Source organism: Hoplias malabaricus, chromosome Y (genome assembly GCF_029633855.1).
Source record: "Hoplias malabaricus isolate fHopMal1 chromosome Y, fHopMal1.hap1, whole genome shotgun sequence".
In the NCBI taxonomy this organism is placed as follows: domain Eukaryota; kingdom Metazoa; phylum Chordata; class Actinopteri; order Characiformes; family Erythrinidae; genus Hoplias; species Hoplias malabaricus.
The window spans coordinates 54,836,658-54,857,203 of record NC_089820.1 but is presented as its reverse complement, the minus strand read 5'-3'; the positions used below and the strand labels follow the sequence as shown (position 1 = coordinate 54,857,203).

Here is a 20,546-nt window from a genome sequence, read left to right as displayed (position 1 = left end):
AGAGAAAGGAACTGTAGTACCTCTGCCATATATTGTATGTTTTGTCTTGTTGTTTGCAGGTACCAAGTTGTTGCTCTTCTTTGTGAGATGAGGCTACTCTTGTAGTTCGGAGTCCTGGAATGATTCATCCCAAAGCGTGTCCTTGGACAGCACCTTATCAAGCCCCCAAATCACCTCCCTCAGCTTCGTCGCCTGCGTCCACTCCAGCTCATCTTCTTCCAGACCCCTTTTGTTGCCCCTCTGGCTGCCTGCTCGGTTTGGGGAGAGCTGTGTCTGGGCTTGGATCCCCTCCACCCTGAGTGGTGGTCCTCGCAAAGTGTTGGCGTGCGATGGCGCGGTGGGACGCTGAGGCTTGCAGCTGTGGGCTGTGATGTCAGAGCCCGGCAGCCCCCGTGAGAGCCAGCGCGGCGCTCCCAGATTCTTCGTGGGCTGCGAGGAGGATGAGAGCGAGGGCCTTGACCCCTACAGCAGCATGAGGACAGACATGGAGCCGTATGATGATTTCCAGGATGCTGAATCGGTAAGGTGCTTCAAAGGTGGGGCATGGAGAAGTTGGAGCAGTAATGTTAAAAAAAACAAAACAAGACATTTAAGCTTTAGTCATTTTTAGTCATTTTCTCCTAATATAATATAGTCCCTTAAAGTTAGAAATCCACAATATAACATTAGTAAATTGCACTCACTTTTAAAGTTTGTTTAAAAATATTAATATCAACAAAAGGGGGCACAATTGCGCAGCAGGTAGGTGTCGCAGTCACACAGCTCCAGGGGCCTGGAGATTGTGGGTTCGATTCCCGCTCCGGGTGACTGTCTGTGAGGAGTGTGGTGTGTTCTCCGTGTGTCTGCGTGGGTTTGCTCCGGGTGACTGTCTGTGAGGAGTGTGGTGTGTTCTCCCTGTGTCTGCGTGGGTTTCCTCCGGGTGACTGTCTGTGAGGAGTGTGGTGTGTTCTCCGTGTCTGCGTGGGTTTGCTCCGGGTGACTGTCTGTGAGGAGTGTGGTGTGTTCTCCCTGTGTCTGCGTGGGTTTCCTCCGAGTGACTGTCTGTGAGGAGTGTGGTGTGTTCTCCCTGTGTCTGCGTGGGTTTCCTCCGGGTGACTGTCTGTGAGGAGTGTGGTGTGTTCTCCCTGTGTCTGCGTGGGTTTCCTCCAGGTCACTGTCTGTGAGGAGTGTGGTGTGTTCTCCCTGTGTCTGCGTGGGTTTCCTCCGGGTGACTGTCTGTGAGGAGTGTTCTGTGTTCTCCCTGTGTCTGCGTGGGTTTCCTCCGGGTGACTGTCTGTGAGGAGTGTGGTGTGTTCTCCCTGTGTCTGCGTGGGTTTCCTCCAGGTCACTGTCTGTGAGGAGTGTGGTGTGTTCTCCCTGTGTCTGCGTGGGTTTCCTCCGGGTCACTGTCTGTGAGGAGTGTGGTGTGTTCTCCCTGTGTCTGTGTGGGTTTACTCCAGGTGCTCCGGTTTCCTCCCACAGTCCAAAAACACACGTTGGTAGGTGGATTGGCGACTCAAAAGTGTCCGTAGGTGTGAGTGTGTGAGTGAATGTATGTGTGTGTGTGTGTTGCCTTGTGAAGGACTGGCGTCCCCTCCAGGGTGTATTCCCGCCTTGCGCCCAATGATTCCAGGTAGACTCTGGACCCACTGTGACTCTGGATGTGAACTGGATAAGGATTACAGATAATGAATGAATGAATATCAACAAAGCTAAGAGGTTTTTGATTGATGGTGATGTCATGTTGTTTCAGTTTTTGCCGGTTTTTCTGTGTGTTTTTTTTATTGTTTATATCGATATCGGAATTTATCGTATTAACCAACATTAAGAAATATATTGTGATATAAATTTTGGCCGTAGCGTCCAGCTCTAAATAAGGCAAGTTAGTTATAACAGATAGAGCTTTAATTTTTTTTAGTTTGATTACACTATTTAATTGTACCTCGGCGGGAGGGGGGCTCACTTACAGGGTACTTCTAATAGTTCAACCGTACATTGGTTTTAATGTTTTTTAATTTGACTTATTGTCATTTTCTTGTTTAATTCATAAACATTTTATTATTACTACTACTACTACTGTTATTAATAATGATTATTATTACTATATGAAAATTGTAACACTAATAATATATGAATCTTTTCTTACAATATTAATAAATGCTGCACCTGACCAGAAATGATACGTTTACATTTTAAAAGTTCAGAAACTACTTTCTGGAGAGTTGTTTTTGCTGACCTCAATGTCATAAACCAACCTGCTCAGCTTCTTACCTGTAAGGGTGGTGATGACATAGTAATGACCATTTTGGTTTGTAATGTTAATGCTGACGGCTGTGCTCTCCACCCTTTTCATTGTGACTCTCCGTAGCCTCCTGAGCGTCAGATTGTGGTGGGGATCTGCTGTATGATGAAGAAGTCCAAGTCCAAACCCATGACTCAGATCCTAGAGCGGCTCTGTAAGTTTGAGTACATCACTGTGGTCATCTTCCCTGAAGACGTCATACTCAACGAGCCAGTCGAGAAATGGCCACTGTGTGACTGCCTCATCTCCTTTCACTCCAAAGGTGACTGCTTTTTTTTTTTCAGAGCCAGAGGGGGACAAATAAGATGTCATTTACAGGCAGTTTGCTTTAATAATAGTCCACACTGAGACAAACATAGTAACAATTAATTAAAGAAAATAGAACAGTGGTTCTAGTCCCCTAGAGAGTGGATGGCAATCAGTGTTCTTAAGGGCTTGGTTCAAGATAGCAGGGGCTGGAAGTGGAGCAACATTCAGGTCCTGGTTTAAGTACTGGTGCGTACATATGTTTAGTTATATATACATTTTATTCCAGGGGATGACATTAGTAGAAAAATATAGAGGTAGCGGCCCTCACCCACTACAACTTCAGAAGCTTTTGCACGGTCTACAAGAGACTACTATTCAAAATCTGCTATACTTTGCATACACTACAGACACTGATTTCATATGCACCCTTAAAGGGGCAACACAGGTTTCTCTAGACGATGATTTAGAACGTGTCAACAGCTCAACAGAGTCATAACATGTCATACAAGAGCCAACTGTGCAGTAGTTAATCTGTTATCAGTAATTTATGAGCCGCTATATATTTGTAAAAACACTTAAATTTTGAAGTTTCACAGTGTCTACAGATTTCCAACTTCTTCAATTCAAGTCTCATTTACCAAATCAGCTGTTTTCACATTTGATTTGTACTCACACCACATCTCTTGTTCACTGACAGGTTTTCCGTTGGATAAGGCAGTGAGTTACGCAAAACTCCGTAACCCACTGCTCATTAATGACCTTAACATGCAGTACTACATACAGGACAGGTACGGCACGTCAGCACACAATCAAATAACCAGTGACCTATTCAGCTACACTGTAAACACTGTTTAAAGCGGAACTGTTCTAATGTGTTATTTTAGGAGGGAGGTATATCGGATCCTACAGGAAGAGGGGATTGACCTGCCACGCTACGCCATTCTGAACCGAGACCCGGACAAGCCTGATGGTATATCACATGGATGAACCTCAGAGTTTCTGAGCATTCAGTAGTCACCAAGGAGAGGAGAATGAATAGACCTCTAGGGCAGCTGAACATCCTGTTCTTTGTTTTCACGCTGCTTTATTTGAGACCTTGTGTGTATAAATAGCCACTAATGTAGAGCAGTTAGAAGAGTGCATTGCTTTGAGGGATCCATTAAGCATCCATTAACCACAGGGGTGCCAAGTCCATATCTTCAGTGCAGACAGTCCAAGTAATCTGAGCTTTCAAGCACAACTGGACACTGGGCTTAGGAATACACAAATACACAGATCGTGAATCTCTGGCAGTTTTCTTGGATTCCCTGGTTTAGCGAGTATATGTGGATAAATATTTTACTGATATAAAGAAATATGGTAATTTACAATGGAAGCATTTTCTGTTCTAAATCAGTGCCAGTGTAGCGTGTAATACATTAAAATGTCCTTATCAATTTAATAACTCTATAATGAGTAATGAATAAATATAGAAGCAGAAAGCTGTTGTGCATGAAAGGTTTGTCTATAGATCTGAGGGTTTATGTGTGTTTGTATGTGTGTCTAGTTTACCAATATGTTAAAATTCATCTAAGTGCTTCACCCTGATCAGTGTTGCTGTGAGTCTAGAGCCTCTCTGAAATGGATGGATTCGAAATAAAAAAACACCCGGGAATTGGGCCTAGTCCATCACAAGCCTCGGTTTCGGTCCAGTGTTGGAGAACCCTACTGCAACTAATTTGTTGAGTCAACGGTGTCTGTTTTCTGTTTTCCAGAGTGCAACTTAGTGGAGGGGGAAGACCACGTAGAAGTGAATGGTGAGATCTTTCCTAAACCCTTTGTAGAGAAGCCTGTCTCTGCAGAAGATCACAATGTTTACATCTACTACCCTACGTCAGCTGGAGGAGGCAGTCAGCGGCTCTTCAGAAAGGTTTGAATTATTTTTTTCCTGTGAACAGTCTTTCCATGTGCTCAGCTTCTCCAAAGTGTTCTAACAGACACCGTGTCTTTAATGGACAGCCAGAGAAGCTCATCCAGAAATAGAGCAGACTCATCGCTTTGTGAGATGCCAGAAAACCCAAAGTACAAACTGACATTTGGATTCACTGTCACCAATTGGCCACTAGTCACTTATATCTCCAACAGCACCTGTTAGCACGAAGAAAACAATAAGAGGTGGTGGGGGTGGGCAGGTTTTTGCCGTGTTATATCTGAAGGATGACACAGCACTGTGGAATTAGTGATGCATCATGATGTGTCAGATGAGTGTCTTGTCTCATTTCCATTCCCAAGTGCATGTTTAAGTTTAATCAGTTAACCCTTAAGCTGTAGAATTATTATTAGTTATAAACCACCTGAAATGTACAGTATGTCATAAATATATTTATTGCTAGATGTTTTCTTTAGTGGGCCCAGCATATACAATAAAAGACAGTAAATACTGTGAAACGACTAGTTACTGTATATCTACGCTGTTATGTGTGCAGTTACAAGAGAGGAATTGCCTGGAGCAGTCTGCAATGAGACATTTATACTCATTAATGCAAACATTTACGAATCTTTCCTTCCTCCTCTAGATTGGAAGCCGGAGCAGTGTTTATTCTCCAGAGAGCAGTGTGAGAAAGACTGGGTCCTATATATATGAAGAATTCATGCCCACGGATGGCACAGATGTGAAGGTATGTATAGTTTAGCACTGTTATCTGAGACTCTTCAGCTGTGCAGTGTGCATATGGCAGAATACATATTCATCTAATGATGTGGCCTTGTTCCTTCCCTGGAGGAATGACACGGCAAAAGTTCTCACACCAGCTACTATACAGATATTTGTTTTATAGATTAAAACAGGCTGTGCTGGAAAGAAGCCCTTCAGGAGCTTTGCACATTAATCTCTGTGGAAATGTTGATAAGCACTGTTTCAGCACTTTCTGTTCGTGTGTGGTTTTGTTTCTCAGGTTTACACAGTAGGACCTGATTATGCCCACGCTGAGGCGCGCAAATCTCCTGCACTGGACGGCAAGGTTGAACGAGACAGTGAGGGAAAAGAAATCCGTTATCCAGTAATGCTGACTGCCATGGAGAAACTGGTGGCACGCAAAGTGTGTCTGGCTTTTAAGGTTAGTATTTGGGCCAGTGCTGTGCCGTCTGAGATCAAAAATTCTGCCTAACTTTATTGCTTAAACACAGTCGGGTCGAGAGGTATTTGGACAGTGACACAGGTTTTCGTAATTTTGTTTATGTACACCAACCAAATTATTTTGAATCAAAGGAACAAATATATGATTGAAGTGTAGCTTTTCAGTTTTACTTCAAGGGGTTTAGCAAGAATTTCATTCCATTCTATTATCTGTAAGCACTTATCCAATTCAGGGTCACGGTGGCTCCAGAGCCTACCTGGAATCACTGGGCGCAAGGCGGGAATACACCCTGGAGGGGGCACCAGTCCTTCACAGGACAACACAGATACACACACCTACGGACACTTTTGAGTCGCCAATCCACCTACCAACGTGTGTTTTTGGACTGTGGGAGGAAACCGGAGCACCCGGAGGAAACCCACGCAGACACAGGGAGAACACACCACACTCCTCACAGACAGTCACCCGGAGGAAACCCACGCAGACACAGGGAGAACACACCACACTCCTCACAGACAGTCGCCCGGAGGAAACCCACGCAGACACAGGGAGAACACACCACACTCCTCACAGGTTTAGCAAGAATATTACATAAAATGTTTAGGAATAGCCACCATGTTAATATAGTACCTCCATTTTTGCAGGCCCAACATAATTGGAGAATTCATTGAGAGGCAGTTTCATAGCCAGATGTGGCCTGTTTCTACAATATTTCATGACAAATTAATGAGCTGAAATGTCTTACAAAAGCATTTAATGGGAGGAAACTCGGCATTGTGTGGTATATAGGGGTTCCAGACTTCAGGCAGTCATTGGCTGCAAAGGACAGTATTAAAATGACCCTTATAATTAAAATGGTTAATTTCTTCATTTAATTTTCGGGGGGCGGAAAAAGAACTATGTACAAATGCCTCTGATGAAAGTCTACACTTCAATCACAAATTGATTTCTTTCCCATCCAGTTGGTTGTGTAGAGAAGTTACAAATCTAAAACTGTGTTACTTTCCAAATACTTCTGGATCTGACTATGTATACTGTCATAAATAGTGACCACGCAGATAATCAGAATTGTTTAGAGTTTCTGATAGGAATTCATACTTCACCTGAAGTTTTAGATGCCTTTAGAAGCTCCCAAACAGAAAACTATTCAGAGTCAAAACTGTTGTTCTACAATGCACCATTTCATATCAAACCACAAAACACTAGCATCTTTACTGCAGCAAACGGTCTGTGGGTTTGACCTCCTCCGTGCCAACGGACATTCATACGTGTGTGACGTGAATGGATTCAGCTTTGTGAAGAACTCTATGAAATATTACGATGACTGTGCAAAGATACTTGGGTGAGTCAGTTTAATATTCTACACTTAAAAGAGAGTTTGTTGAAAGTAGAACACTTACAGTGCAGTGATATTTGTTGTTTTGTCATTTTTCACTGCCAATACATTTGCAGGACGCTTAAATTTGTTAGTACAGTGATGGTGAGAGTTTTACAGTGTTCTCTGTGGATATAGGAACATTGTGATGAGGGAGCTGGCTCCCCAGTTCCAAATTCCCTGGTCCATCCCCACTGAGGCCGAAGACATACCCATAGTCCCCACCACATCCGGCACAATGTGAGTGCACGCTCTCTGCAGCATTCGCTGGGTCCCTCACTGAGATTACTGGTTTATTGTGATCTTAATTAAATAAACCTTTTCCATATGCACATTGTTTAATTTGTACAGAAAAACAGATGGGACTGGTTTGCATCGATGAGTGAAAGATTGTTGTCTTCCGCAGGATGGAGCTACGCTGTGTGATCGCAGTGATCCGTCATGGAGACCGCACACCAAAGCAGAAGATGAAGATGGAAGTCAGGAATCCCATGTGAGCTCATGTGACTCATGGCACGATTCTTTCGTGGCACAACCTTTAGACCCTTTGGTGTTGAGGGATTAACCCTTCTGTAAAACAAATGTGCTTGGTAAAAACACAAGTAAAGGAAATTTCAGTGGCAACAAGGTGGCCCTTTATTTTAAGCGGATTTCAATGACTACGTGAGTGACAAAAGAACTACATAAAGTGCAAAGCTAAGATAATTACAAATTCAGTAAACAAATACAGAAATAAGTCCATAAGAATCTAAATCTTACTTTTTTTTAAATAACTCATCCTTTAAAGGCTGAGCACCACTGAATGGACCTCCATAAATATTCCACATTATTGTAGTTACTGACAGATATAAGTATGAATTAAAATGAAAATAGCTGCTTAATTTGCTTTAAAACTGACAATTTTATTAAATTGACGGAAAAACCCGAGCTCGCTACGGAAATTCTTGAACGTGAACGTGACGTCACTGGTGGACAACAGCTGAACAACGCCGCGGTAAAACACCGTTATGACTGACTGTTATGACAGTATCTAGCTAAATAACCAACATTATTCATGACAATAGCCTAGCAATAAGCTAAACTCAAATGTAGAGGTACCGTTATTCTTGTAAATGTGATCGAAGTCGAACTCGAATTCATCCGACACTATAAACCTCCGTAATGCAGCTACGTAGCCGAGTATAATCTGAGACACCGAGTTTAGCGAGTCAAGCTAACGTTAACTAACACCAACTAAAACAGGCGAAGTGAGTGTCCTTACCCTGTTTACCTCCATGTTACAGAGGCTCTTGAACACCTTTCGTTGGTGTCCTTACATGCCCATATTGTTGGAAAAGCGCCAGTGAAATGAGCTACAGATAACGGAGTGAGCGGATGGTCCTTTCCAAAGTGCCCGTTTAAAGTGGACAAATTTTAGTCCATTTTCTTTGGGCCATTTGTTCACAGATGTCCCACTGTACATTGAATGATTGCAGCCAAAAACAACACACCTTTTCGTCATTTCGCATTAAATTAAGCGCAACTTCTAGAGTTGTTGTCCACCATCTACGTCACAGGCAAGACGCCTATTAGAGTTTCCGAACACCTTTGGGGGGGGGGGGGACCAACGGTCTTTTAAACCTTATTCCTTCAATTAGTAAGAAATAACATGTTTTCTGACTATCAATAAACACAAGTTAGGAACTCAAACTCTACTGTATTTATTTATTTGACACTTTCATATCGCTGCTGCTTAGCCTTTAACAAAGGAATCAATGATCAAAGCATCATCAGAACAAATAGCCTTTCCAAACAGACTACGTAATCAAACTCACTGGCAGAGTGGGTCTATTATATACAGGTTTGCTGATCATTCAATTCCATTCAAGTAAATAGGAAAGGGGAAGGCCTATTTCGCTATTTTTGCTCAGCAACAGACAAGGAGTGTCTCTACAGCTCTATGAAAAATATTATCTAGTCTTTGTGCCTTTTAACTCTTCAGTGTTTGCCCCAGAGTGCATTTGCATGTCCAAATTGGCAATTCTAAAATGGTGTGAAAGTACAGCTGTGTATGTGTTGCAATGTAGTCTATCACCACGTACAAGAAGCTCTATGCTGCCGTTATTGTTGGGTGCACTGTGGTATTTTATAAAATGCTTTTGACTGATTTGTTTAAATAGTAAAAAAGAGGCATGAGTTACATGTGTGGTTTTGTATCCCCCACCAATCATGTTCTTATAGGAGATGAGTAGAATTAAAAAAAAGGAAACAGGGTCTTTTTTGAGGAAGTTAAAGGGTTTGTATTTTTTTCTCAGGTTTTTTGAGCTGTTTGAAAAATATGGTGGTTACAAAACTGGGAAGTTGAAGTTGAAGAAACCCAAACAACTGCAGGTAATGGATTACATTTGCATGATTAAAGCACCCGATACCAAACGATGGTTTCTGGGGCCCAATGACGCTGGAATAAATTTCTGTGTTTGTTTCACATCCTTATTTCTTTTACAGTCAATAAACGAGACACTCCAAAAACATTTTGCTGTTTTACCCTTTAGGAAGTGCTGGACATTACCAGGCAGCTGTTGGCAGATCTGGGACAGCACAATGACTGTGAGATCGAGGAGAAAAAGTCGAAACTGGAGCAGCTAAAGACTGTTCTGGAGATGTGAGTGAGATGTTTAGAACTGGGCCACTTGAACTGGCACACAGTCTCCCACAGGAATGTCAAGAGCATCTGAATGAAATACGTTTAAGGACTGTTTCAAAAGACAACTGCAGTGGAAACTGTACATTGCGTCGCATCAGTGAGGCGTACACTTTGTTAAGTGTAGGATAAGAATCATTGAATGTGACTTATTATCCACCATTCCCCATGACAAATATTGGAAGCATATCAGCAGTTTCACAATTGAATACACATGGCACCTCTTTGAAATACGGTGCCTTCAGGGCTGTCCACTAGTGAATCGGATAAAAGCGCTATCTCTGAAGTCATTAGGAGTTCACTCAGTCCTTTGTGGGTTTTCTTTGTTGTCAGGTATGGGCATTTCTCCGGGATCAATAGGAAAGTGCAGTTGACTTATCTTCCCTATGGACGGCCTAGGACTTCCAGTGAAGATGAAGGTAGGTGATGAATCAGCTCAGTTATTATCCCAGTTTACGTTGCTATACGTTTCAAGAAAAGTTGTGTAGGGTTTGTAGCATTCGCTCTTGTTTATTTTATGTGTAGACACACGTAAGGATGGTCCATCTTTGCTGCTGGTGCTGAAATGGGGGGGTGAGTTGACTCCTGCAGGTCGTGTCCAGGCAGAGGAACTGGGACGAGCTTTTCGCTGCATGTACCCTGGAGGACAAGGTACCGACTCTGAGCTTCCTGGAGTTCATCATTTCTTTTCTTACTTTGGGCTGTTTCCTGTTTGTCTCTTCTTTCTTTTCTCTGCTTCCCCCTCTGCATCGTCTTTCCTCTAATTTTCCCTTATGCCATTACCACTCACGTTTCTCTTGTGTCCTGCTGAAGTCCCTCTGCTCATTGTTCTCATCTCTCTCTCAAACCACAGAGCTGTAATATCTTTCCAGGAATGGCCAAGCTCAGGTTTACTTACAAAGGGAGGAGAGTGCTTCAGGCTAATACTTCCTGCTTTATATTTACTTTTCCAGTACAATTAATATCTCATATCTCTCCTGTTATAGAGTAAATATAGTGTTGTTTAATACTGTACTCAGGCATATTCCATTAGCTGAAAATGTCTTAACTTTCCAGCCTCCATCTTCTCACATTAATACAAGCCCCAGTTTCTTCTCGGCAGTCTATAGATGCTGTGTTCGTTGGCCAACATGAATTTTCTTTGTCAAATGACTTTATCAAGTGTTTCTGATACCTGCTGAACGCCAAGGTCCACAGACGTCCTGCTGGCATTTGTATTTATTTGTTTGTTTGTTTTTTTGTGGTTCACCTTGATGCCCTATTAAATAGATGGGGCTTATGCTTGTCAGTTTCTTTCATGAACATGTGACCATGATGTTCTCATTTTTATGTGTAGGAGACTACGCTGGGTTCCCTGGCTGTGGCCTGCTTCGTCTCCACAGCACCTATCGACACGACCTCAAAATCTATGCCTCTGATGAGGGCAGGGTGCAAATGACTGCAGCTGCTTTTGCCAAGGTACCATTGAAATACCTATTTAGATAAACTTAGCTGGAATGCTGTGTGTGTATATGGGTGTGTTTTGTGTATATGCAGAGTTAACAGAGGTCTTGGTAACAGAGTGTTGTGATGTTCCTGGCAGGGTTTGTTGGCGCTAGAGGGTGAGCTGACACCCATCCTGGTGCAGATGGTAAAGAGCGCCAACATGAACGGCCTGCTGGATAACGACATAGATTCACTGAGTGGCTGCCAGCATCGTGTCAAGGCCAGGCTTCACGAGATCATGCAGAAGGATCAGCCCTTCAGTGAGGAAGACTATGAGAAGGTGAACCCTGCTGACAGCCGCTTCAGTTCACTTGTTTTAAACAGCAGCCCATAATATACTACACTCCCAGTCAATATTAATATCAATTTAATATATTTAATGACATGCTGCTAGGAGTGTGGTGTGTTCTCCCTGTGTCTGCGTGGGGTTCCTCTGGAGGCTCCGGTTTCTTTCCACAGTCCAAAAACACACATTGGTAGGTGGATTGGCGACTCAAAAGTGTCCGTAGGTGTGTGTGAGTGTGTGTGAGTGTGTGTGAGAGGTCCTGTGAAGGACTGGCGCCCCTTCCAGGGTGTATTCCCACCTTGCGCACAACGATTCCAGGTAGGCTCTGGACCCACCGCGACCCTGAACTGGATAAGGGTTACAGATAATGAATGAATGACATGCTGCTAGTTTGTATATAACACATGAATACAACATTTACCTGTTTAATCATTAACCATGGTCATTTTTAAACTGCCATCAAAATAGAAACACCAGTTGTAACCTAAAGACTATCCACACTGATGCTATGAATCCCGTCTGTGCAACTCTTAAATAAATACCTCTTATAATTGTTAGTTTCCATTATTTGATCCCTTGCTAAAATACAACTTTGACCGGAAATGTACCTATGCACAAATATGTAAATAATTTCATTTCTGAGTTATGTTTAGTGTGTTGTTAAATAGATTAACGGCATGTATAAGTTAATTGACTTTATTTTCCTGCTCAGCTGGCCCCAACACATGGCACTTCTGTGGTGAACTCTATGAGCGCAGTAGAGAATCCAGTCAGCACGTGTGATCAAGTCTACAGCCTCGTCCAGAGCCTGACTTCACAAATCCGCAAGAGATTAGAAGATCCAAAGTCTGCAGGTTGCTGCCCTGAGTGATTCTGATTTGGATATATTTCTTTAATAACAACATGTTTTATAATATGTTTACCATATATAAATGTACAATAACAATGTAAACAATACACGTTAAATTTTGTGCGTTAAACATTTCTGACCTGAGCCAGCTGTGATGTTTGTGATCATGGACAATAAGATATTTAGTATGAAGTTTTGTTTAAACCTGTTTCCTTCTCTGACGATAAAGTAGAGTCCAGTTCAGTTGACATCAGTTCACTTCAGGTTGGTTCAGTCCAGTCCTGTGTAGTGCAGAGCTGTGCAATTAATATACTGCAGTTCATTGCAAAGTGTGCCTTGTTTTTACTTTCAGATTTGCAGCTCTACCACAGTGAGACTCTGGAGCTGATGCTGCAGCGCTGGTCCAAACTGGAGAGAGACTTCCACATGAAGAACGGCCGATATGACATCAGCAAAATCCCCGACATTTACGACTGTGTGAAATATGATGTTCAGCACAACAGCTCGCTGGGCCTGGAGAACACATTGGAGCTCTTCACGCTGTCCAGAGCACTGGCTGACATTGTCATTCCACAGGTATACAAACATATCCGGACCACAATGACTTTGCTTATGCAATGGAGGCCTCATACTTTAAAGTGTAGTACCATTATGACTAATACACTTTAAAACATTATAAAACTTGAAAATAGTCCGGAGTTTTAATTGCTTATTTTTTTAGCATTTTTAAACTTGCTGCACCAACATGCAAATCACAACAATGCAAAGTATATATCTGCTTTGATATATACATATAGAGTTTGGACTTTGTGGTTGATGGTATAGCTACTCCCCACTGAATTTAATATTTTTGATGACTGTACTGGGCATGGGCAGCACGGTGGTGCAGCAGGTAGGTGTCGCAGTCACACAGCTCCAGGGACCTGGAGGTTGTGGGTTCGATTCTCGCTCCGGGTGACTGTCTGTGAGGAGTGTGGTGTGTTCTCCCTGTGTCTGCGTGGGTTTCCTCCGGGTGACTGTCTGTGAGGAGTGTGGTGTGTTCTCCTTGTGTCTGCGTGGGTTTCCTCCGGGTGCTCCGGTTTCCTCCAACAGTCCAAAAACACACGTTAGTAGGTGGATTGGCGACTCAAAAAAGTGTCCGTAGGTGTGAGTGTGTGAGTGAATGTGAGTGTGTGTCTGTGTTGCCCTGTGAAGGACTGGCGCCCCCTCCAGGGTGTATTCCCGCCTTGCGCCCAATGATTCCAGGTAGGCTCTGGACCCACCGCGACCCTGAATTGGATAAGCAGTTACAGAGAATGAATGAATGAATGTACTGGGCATCATTTACTTTGATGGACCCTTGCAGGTCATCTACAGGTGTTAGAAAAACGTTTCATAAAAATGCTAACTATAATTTAGAATGTATTTACACTGTAATAATGTTTTGTTTCATATTCTGCTAAATATGTGCCTTTTTTCTGTGTAGGAATATGGCATTAGCAAGGTGGAGAAGTTAGACATAGCATATGCCTACTGCCTGCCCCTGATCAAGAAGATCCAGCTGGACCTGCAAAGAACCCATGAGGATGAGTCTGTAAACAAACTCCATCCATTGTGAGCATGTCTCCTTCTCTCTCTTTCTCTTTCTCTCTCTCTCTTTCTCTCTCTCTCTTTCTCTCTCTCTTTCTCTTTCTCTCTCTCTCTTTCTTTCTCTCTCTCTCTCTTTCTTTCTCTCTCTCTCTCTCTTTCTTTCTCTCTCTCTCTCTCTTTCTCTCTCTCTCTCTCTCTCTCTCTCTCTCTCAGTAGTGTGAATTCTGTTTGCCAGTATATTGTTTCTCTAATGGTCCTGTGTGTGTATTATTGTTTTTGTTACTCATGTCTCAGGTATTCCCGTGGCGTGCTGTCCCCTGGCAGACACGTTCGGACGCGGCTGTACTTCACCAGCGAGAGTCACGTCCACTCCCTGCTCAGCATCTTTCGATATGGAGGCCTGCTTGATGTAAGCTTTTGGAGCCCTCCTGAAGCAAGCCTAGACTGCATGCTTACATGGCCAGCTAATTGACTTGAGTATTCGCTCTGTTGCAGGAGGAGAAGGATCAGCAGTGGAAAAGGGCCATGGACTATTTGAGTGCAGTCTCTGAGCTCAACTACATGACTCAGATAGTCATCATGCTGTATGAGGACAACAACAAGGTATGTGGTGTTTTCTCTACACATTGGGTATCCAACACAAAGCACAACTGATCATCTGTGTGGCAATCAAATCTTTCTCCTACCTCAAAATGTAATCAGTCTTAAGATTGAAGTCTGTTTGCACTGAAGCTGAATTGTGTAACGAGTAGTAGAAGTGCTTTGCCACAGGTTTTGCATAGTTCAAAATGCATGCAAATATATACTGGCCACAAATAAGCGCACGTCATGTTGACTAGTCTCGTTGATGTGGTTTCTGACCCTGTATGACTTTAGTTATCAAGAAAAGTGTGCAGAAATATTGTTCTTTCTTTTGGAGGACCCTTCATCAGAAGAGCGCTTTCATGTGGAGCTGCATTTCAGCCCAGGGGTTAAAGTGTGTGAGGAGGAGAATGCACCGATGGGCTTTGGCTTTCGTCCTGCTTCCTCTGAAGTAAGTCGTTCCTGCAGGGTTACTGTCAAATTTATATAAAGTGACCTTGTATAGTGTGTTGAAGCATGTTGATTTTTCTGTATTATTATTGTTACTACATTTTTGGTACATAACAGCATGTGTGTTTGTGTATTTTATTTAAAATGACCAGAAACAGTCAGACCCTGGCAGCTTAGAGAACCTTGTGCGGGATGAGCCAGACCGTGCCTTGCCTCTCTCTGAAACAGTCAGCACTCAGCGCAGGTCCCCTCTGATCCGGAACCGGAAGACTGGCTCCATGGAGGTGAGGCACAGCCGCACCATGCAAATCCACCCTTATCTGCACTGCTAAATACACTGCCCCAATATGTTTATACTGACTGTGATAGTGTTGCACTGCAACTGCTGTAACACTGAACTTTGAGCAGATACCAAACTATATGATGTCAGGACTAAATTAGGTTTGGTTTAACATGTCTGTGTCTGTGGTTGCCGTGCTTCGCTGCAGGTCCTGTCAGAAAGCGCCTCCTCTAAAGCAGGCAGCCACCGCCTCTTCCCCTCCTGCTCACGTCAGTCTCCAGAGATGAAGCAGAGTGGATTAGGTGGGTATCAAGTGTCTTGTTGTTTGCCTTAACCATCCACATTGGCTTGCGTCCCTCTCCCTTCTGTCAGGAAAAAAAAAATACTTAAATCCAAACCCGTAGTGAATCCCTTACTGACGTAAACCAAGTGGAAATGTGATCGGCTGAAACCCCCAATGGTTTACAGTGTGTCAGTTAAGACGTGATTTCAGACTCAACGACTGACTGGGAGATGCAGGTTATTTTTGTCTTTGGTGTACCCTTGAATCTCTGGAGAGTTCAGTGAGTCTGAGTTGTGTTCAGGGCTGCTGCAGTTGTGTTATAACTTTGCACAAAAACTGTACAATGTACAAACAAAAGTTTGGATACTCCTTTAATATGTTTAAAAAAGGTGTCCATTTAAAGGACACCAAACATAAATAATGTCATTATTGCTATGTCAGATGGGAACACAAAATGCCTACAGTGGAGCTATGCCAGTCTCTAAAGTGACTAAAAAATTGCCTTCTAATGATGTATTTTGAAGGTAAGTAGGAGGACATTTTGAAAAATCATTGGCTTCTCTAGAAATTCATTGTTTTGGATGGATTTTCTTCAGGAAATGTACGTTAGAAAGCTGAACATTTTACCTAGCTATGTTGACGCTTTATTTCAGTTTTACACCCTTATTGCTAATCCATTAGCTCTAATCCGTGATGGCTGACGTAATGTACACGTAGAAAATACAGTTAACAATGAAAAATAAGCTTAGAATTAACCACTATATGAGAAATACCAAATCTAACATCGTGGCTCTTAATACTGACCCAAAGTAATAGCATGTATGCATTTAATAACAAATGCTTCTTTTGTCTTCACATACACAGAATGTTATTGTGATTAATGTGACGATGGCTAATATTTTTAGGTTTGGTTATAAATAATATTCCATTGTGATTTTGTAGGCTGATGAATACAGTTAGCAATTTGAGAGAATGTTCACTTTTATATGATTTATCTTTACAACTTTCTGACCAAGTGTTGATTGCTGTTACTCGTTACGTTTAATGAAGAGCTCAATTTTACTGTGGTAGTAAGTGATGCTTTCTGAATCTGAAGCTAAATCTGAATAACAGCATGTGTTTGTAGTGAAGGCTAATATCATGCTCTAACCACTTCCACAGGCTCTCAATGTGCAGGGCTCTTCAGCACCACTGTCCTTGGGGGGTCCTCTAGCGCCCCCAACCTGCAGGACTACGCCCGCACACACCGCAAAAAATTCTCCTCGGGCAGTTTGACCTATAAAGACGGTATGTGCTCGGACAAGCTATTCTGTTTTACTTTAAGAGTCAGTGGAAGAGTGCTGGGATTAAAGACGTATAGGTCAGGGCACTTCCATCTTCAGTCTTCCCAGTCATGCTTGCTAATGTTGCTAACAGTGAAATTAAGCTGGTAGCCACTAATGAGTATGATGTCATTTTATTAATGCTAATTGATGGTTATTCAATTTTGTTCTTTGTTAGAAGCATCAGCACGGGCTAAAACAAAATAACTCCAAAGGGTTATTTTGAGTGGGACATGTTTCTTCATCTTGTAACTGTCACTTTAAAGTCCTAAATCTCTATTCCTATGAAACCTGTAACTTTTTAAATTAATCTTCTCATCAGTCTCTTCATTGCTGTCCTTTGTTTTGTAGGAGCTCATGGAGTGTGTACATTCATTGTGTATTGACGTGTTTGTGTTTTCTGAGTGCATTGTTTTAGTGTTGTTGTCGCTTGTGCGTCAGTCGTTAAAACCTGCAGTTATAGGTGAATTATTTAATTGTGTATTGTGACGTCACAATCACTTTGTTTGATTAACTGTGAGTAACTACAAACAATAATATCGTTTTTTGTCGTTTGTCAGTCCAAGATAATACCAATACACTGGTTGCTTAACTGAATTTTAGTAGATATATAGCCTAGTTAAAGGGAACATTTCAGTGTTAACTCGATTTACTGCGTCTTTAGATCATAAAATAATAATTTCTAATTGCTCAGTTCAAAGGACATGCCCATTGCTCTCCATTAGATCTGTGTTTTGAATCAACGGAGTTCCTGTTCTTTCACTAAGTACAGGGGAAAGTGTGGAAGTTACTGTTTGTAGCAGTTGACCATATGTTGTAGATATGGCAAATAGAAAGTGGTTTTAAAAAAGGGTATTATTTAATGTTGTTTTTGTATGTTATAGATAGAAAGATAGACACGTATTTCCATTCTGGAGTCAGTGTCTTCTGGAAGACCAATCCTTCCAGAATGTTCCTAGTCTGCCCATTGTGGAAAGCATGATAGACCACAAGGTGGCACTGTGATACTGTGAAGGGCCTTTTCTCTTTTCACTGTCATTTTTCAAACGTTTTGTGTGCTGTAGTTTTACTGCAACTATGTCTGTACTCTCACAACATTCACATATCCACCTATCTGACGTTCATTCAAATCTGAGGTGAATCTCTTTATTGTGAATCACAGTATTGTGTTTTAACTGATGATTTTTTAGTCCCCTAATTATCACTACTGTCTGTACAGCTCTATAAGCATCTCCTGTTGCTCTTATTGCTCTTTATCAGTGTTATGGTGTCTGTTGAGTTGAATATGTGTGTGTGTGTGTGTGTGTGTGTGTGTGTGGGTGAAGAGAAAAATTATTAATCTCACTTTTAGGATGTTGTTCAAGTCCATCCTCCATTTTGTTCTCAGAAAGAAATGCCATCTCATAAGATGGTGTCTGACAGTACCATAGGGAAGTGCCCTGAGGCTGAATTTTAGGAAATACAGCCAGCTTTTCTTATTTCTTCCATGTTTTATTAGTCACAGTGAGGAGAATGAAGACTGCAGCAGAGAGATAGCTGGACCATTCCGCCAAATGAGTGGCTTTTTTTTTTTGTCCCTTTCCAAAAATACATGCACAGCTATTTTAAAGAATGTAACAATTGTTTAAGTTAAAGCCACATGTCTTATTTTACATGTTTTACATGTCGTGTAGGGTATATATGCCTTGAATTTCATTAATACAATTTAAATTGCAAAATTGTAAAATTTTGATAATGTTTTGTTATGAATAATTGTCATTTCCTGTGTTTTTTTACCCCCTTGTAAACACAACATTTTGCACTATTAGAGGCCACTCTTTGGTTTATTCTTTAGTGGACTCTGACTTATAGAAAAATGCAATAATGAGTTTTATGTATAAATATTTAAATATTCTGTGCATTTATTCTTTAAAAAATGGAAAGTGGGACAAAAAAAAAGTACTCTGTTGGTAGAATATCAACATTCCTTTTTAACTTCACTATTACCTATTATCTTTACAGGCTAGCTATGTAAAGCTTTTAGATTCATATATAAAAACTACTGAAAGACATTCAGTCAACTAAACAGTGTATTGATTGCAGGGGAATTTGTAAACCAGCTGTAAACTTTTTAGCTTGTAATCACTCTGCTAAATGCTGCTTTTCTTGCTTACTCCCAAAGTCCCTCTAACCATATCTTGCTGTAGGTAAAACAGCAGCATAGAAACCCCCAATAAACTCCAGCACTGTCCTCTCTAATGCCCCTGAATGTCTTTCACCTTGTCTCCCGTCCAAATAAAACAGCTCCCCCATCCTCTACAGGTGCACTGCGAAAGATGGTAACACCAGTGACCTTTTTTATTTCCTCAGAGTTGTTGTCTATGCCGGCAGTAAAGCGATTTTCTGTGTCGTTTGCAAAGCATCCGACTAATGGTACGTCTGCTTCTCTTCAAGTATATTTCCACTTCCTTCCACCTCTTTTGTCTTGCATGTCTTTTTTTAAAAAAAAAATCATCTTTTTAATTTCTCTAGTGTTCACGTTTCTCTCAGTTTTCAGTTTAACATGGTCACTGCCATGTTTCCTTTAATCCTTCAACCTACACCAGTTTTATTCCGTTCCTGTCTGCCCATTCATCTGGACGATAGCACTAACACCACTCTCACATTCTGTTCTGTAACTTCCTGCGTAAGACCGTCACTCTCACCTAATGATTCAATGTTGACACGTTTCTGTTTTAAGGTTTTTTTTTTAAAGACACCAGTATTTATATTATATTCCTCAGGATGTGTGAGAATGTCTGGATATGCTTTGTGTGTGTGTGTGTGTGTGTGTTGGTCAGAGCATGCATACACGTGTTTGAAGGGGTGATGGGAGGTTTGTTGCGATGTAAATGGTTTGTGATGATGTGACTGGTCTATACATAGTCTGTTATGTTTTTATATTTAGCAGCTGCTTTTTAAATTGTTTATTGTTGTTTTTAAAAGGCTGATTTGCATAGATACTGAATTTTAGGGCCCAGACAGTTATATGATTAAAGTAAAGTAAATTAATTATATAATATATTTGCAGCTCTAAATATTAAATTATACATTGAGTCTGCTATTATAGACTGTTTATGGCTTTAGAAGAAGTACATGTTTCATACTGATAACGGATTAGTAGATAATAAATTATATTGTTAATCTATATGTAATTTTCATTAAATTAATAATGCACAGTTTTATATTTGTAGTATGTCAGACTGAGCTTAAAGATGGAGGCTTTTCCTCCTACACACACACACACACACACACACAAAGCTATACTGTCTCTCTAAAGTAGGCTGTAAGCCCACACAAGAAACCCACCACATGTTACTAACCAATGCCTTCCTTTAAGCATCCACTACAACCTTCATGCTGCTACTTTTTGACCAACCAAGACTGCTTTAATTTAAAGAAAGTACAGATAATAATGTACAGATAATTACTGTATAGAGATATGCACTGATACAGTGTCCATTCACTTCAAGACTGATGTGAATTTGTTAGAGGAATAGTTTATTTGTGAGGGTTTGATATGGAACTGTGCGTTGCAGAAATTCTTTCTGTGGTTGTTATGGAAACCACTGATAATACAGCTGTAGTGCAAATGTAGACATTTTATGTGGTATGTGAAATGATGAGACCCTAAACGTCTTCTAAGAAATTGTTTCTATTTAAATAGTATTTTACAGTAGAAAATCATAATCAATACATAATAAATAATCTATAATAAAG

At 41.4% G+C, this 20,546-nt stretch overlaps 1 protein-coding gene across 4 annotated transcripts in view; it reads left to right on the top strand.

Moving 5' to 3' along the window:
• The window catches only part of LOC136678643 (inositol hexakisphosphate and diphosphoinositol-pentakisphosphate kinase 2-like), a 54,003-nt gene that overhangs the window by 3,069 nt on the left and 30,388 nt on the right, over window positions 1-20,546 (top strand). For 3 of the 4 annotated variants that reach the window (XM_066656716.1, XM_066656717.1, XM_066656719.1), the window contains 26 exons: window positions 60-520; window positions 2,348-2,543; window positions 3,228-3,318; window positions 3,415-3,500; window positions 4,285-4,439; window positions 5,086-5,187; window positions 5,464-5,625; window positions 6,867-6,988; window positions 7,160-7,261; window positions 7,428-7,514; window positions 9,316-9,391; window positions 9,553-9,662; window positions 10,035-10,120; window positions 10,227-10,352; window positions 11,038-11,159; window positions 11,284-11,466; window positions 12,185-12,326; window positions 12,675-12,898; window positions 13,788-13,915; window positions 14,186-14,300; window positions 14,387-14,494; window positions 14,811-14,924; window positions 15,076-15,207; window positions 15,412-15,505; window positions 16,648-16,773; window positions 19,158-19,220. In XM_066656716.1, coding sequence (XP_066512813.1) covers window positions 371-520; window positions 2,348-2,543; window positions 3,228-3,318; window positions 3,415-3,500; window positions 4,285-4,439; window positions 5,086-5,187; window positions 5,464-5,625; window positions 6,867-6,988; window positions 7,160-7,261; window positions 7,428-7,514; window positions 9,316-9,391; window positions 9,553-9,662; window positions 10,035-10,120; window positions 10,227-10,352; window positions 11,038-11,159; window positions 11,284-11,466; window positions 12,185-12,326; window positions 12,675-12,898; window positions 13,788-13,915; window positions 14,186-14,300; window positions 14,387-14,494; window positions 14,811-14,924; window positions 15,076-15,207; window positions 15,412-15,505; window positions 16,648-16,773; window positions 19,158-19,220 — 3,202 coding nt within the window. In that variant the 5' untranslated portion in view covers window positions 60-370. The remainder of the gene's footprint in view (window positions 1-59; window positions 521-2,347; window positions 2,544-3,227; window positions 3,319-3,414; window positions 3,501-4,284; window positions 4,440-5,085; window positions 5,188-5,463; window positions 5,626-6,866; window positions 6,989-7,159; window positions 7,262-7,427; window positions 7,515-9,315; window positions 9,392-9,552; window positions 9,663-10,034; window positions 10,121-10,226; window positions 10,353-11,037; window positions 11,160-11,283; window positions 11,467-12,184; window positions 12,327-12,674; window positions 12,899-13,787; window positions 13,916-14,185; window positions 14,301-14,386; window positions 14,495-14,810; window positions 14,925-15,075; window positions 15,208-15,411; window positions 15,506-16,647; window positions 16,774-19,157; window positions 19,221-20,546) is intronic. The other variant, XM_066656718.1, reaches the window with a different exon arrangement.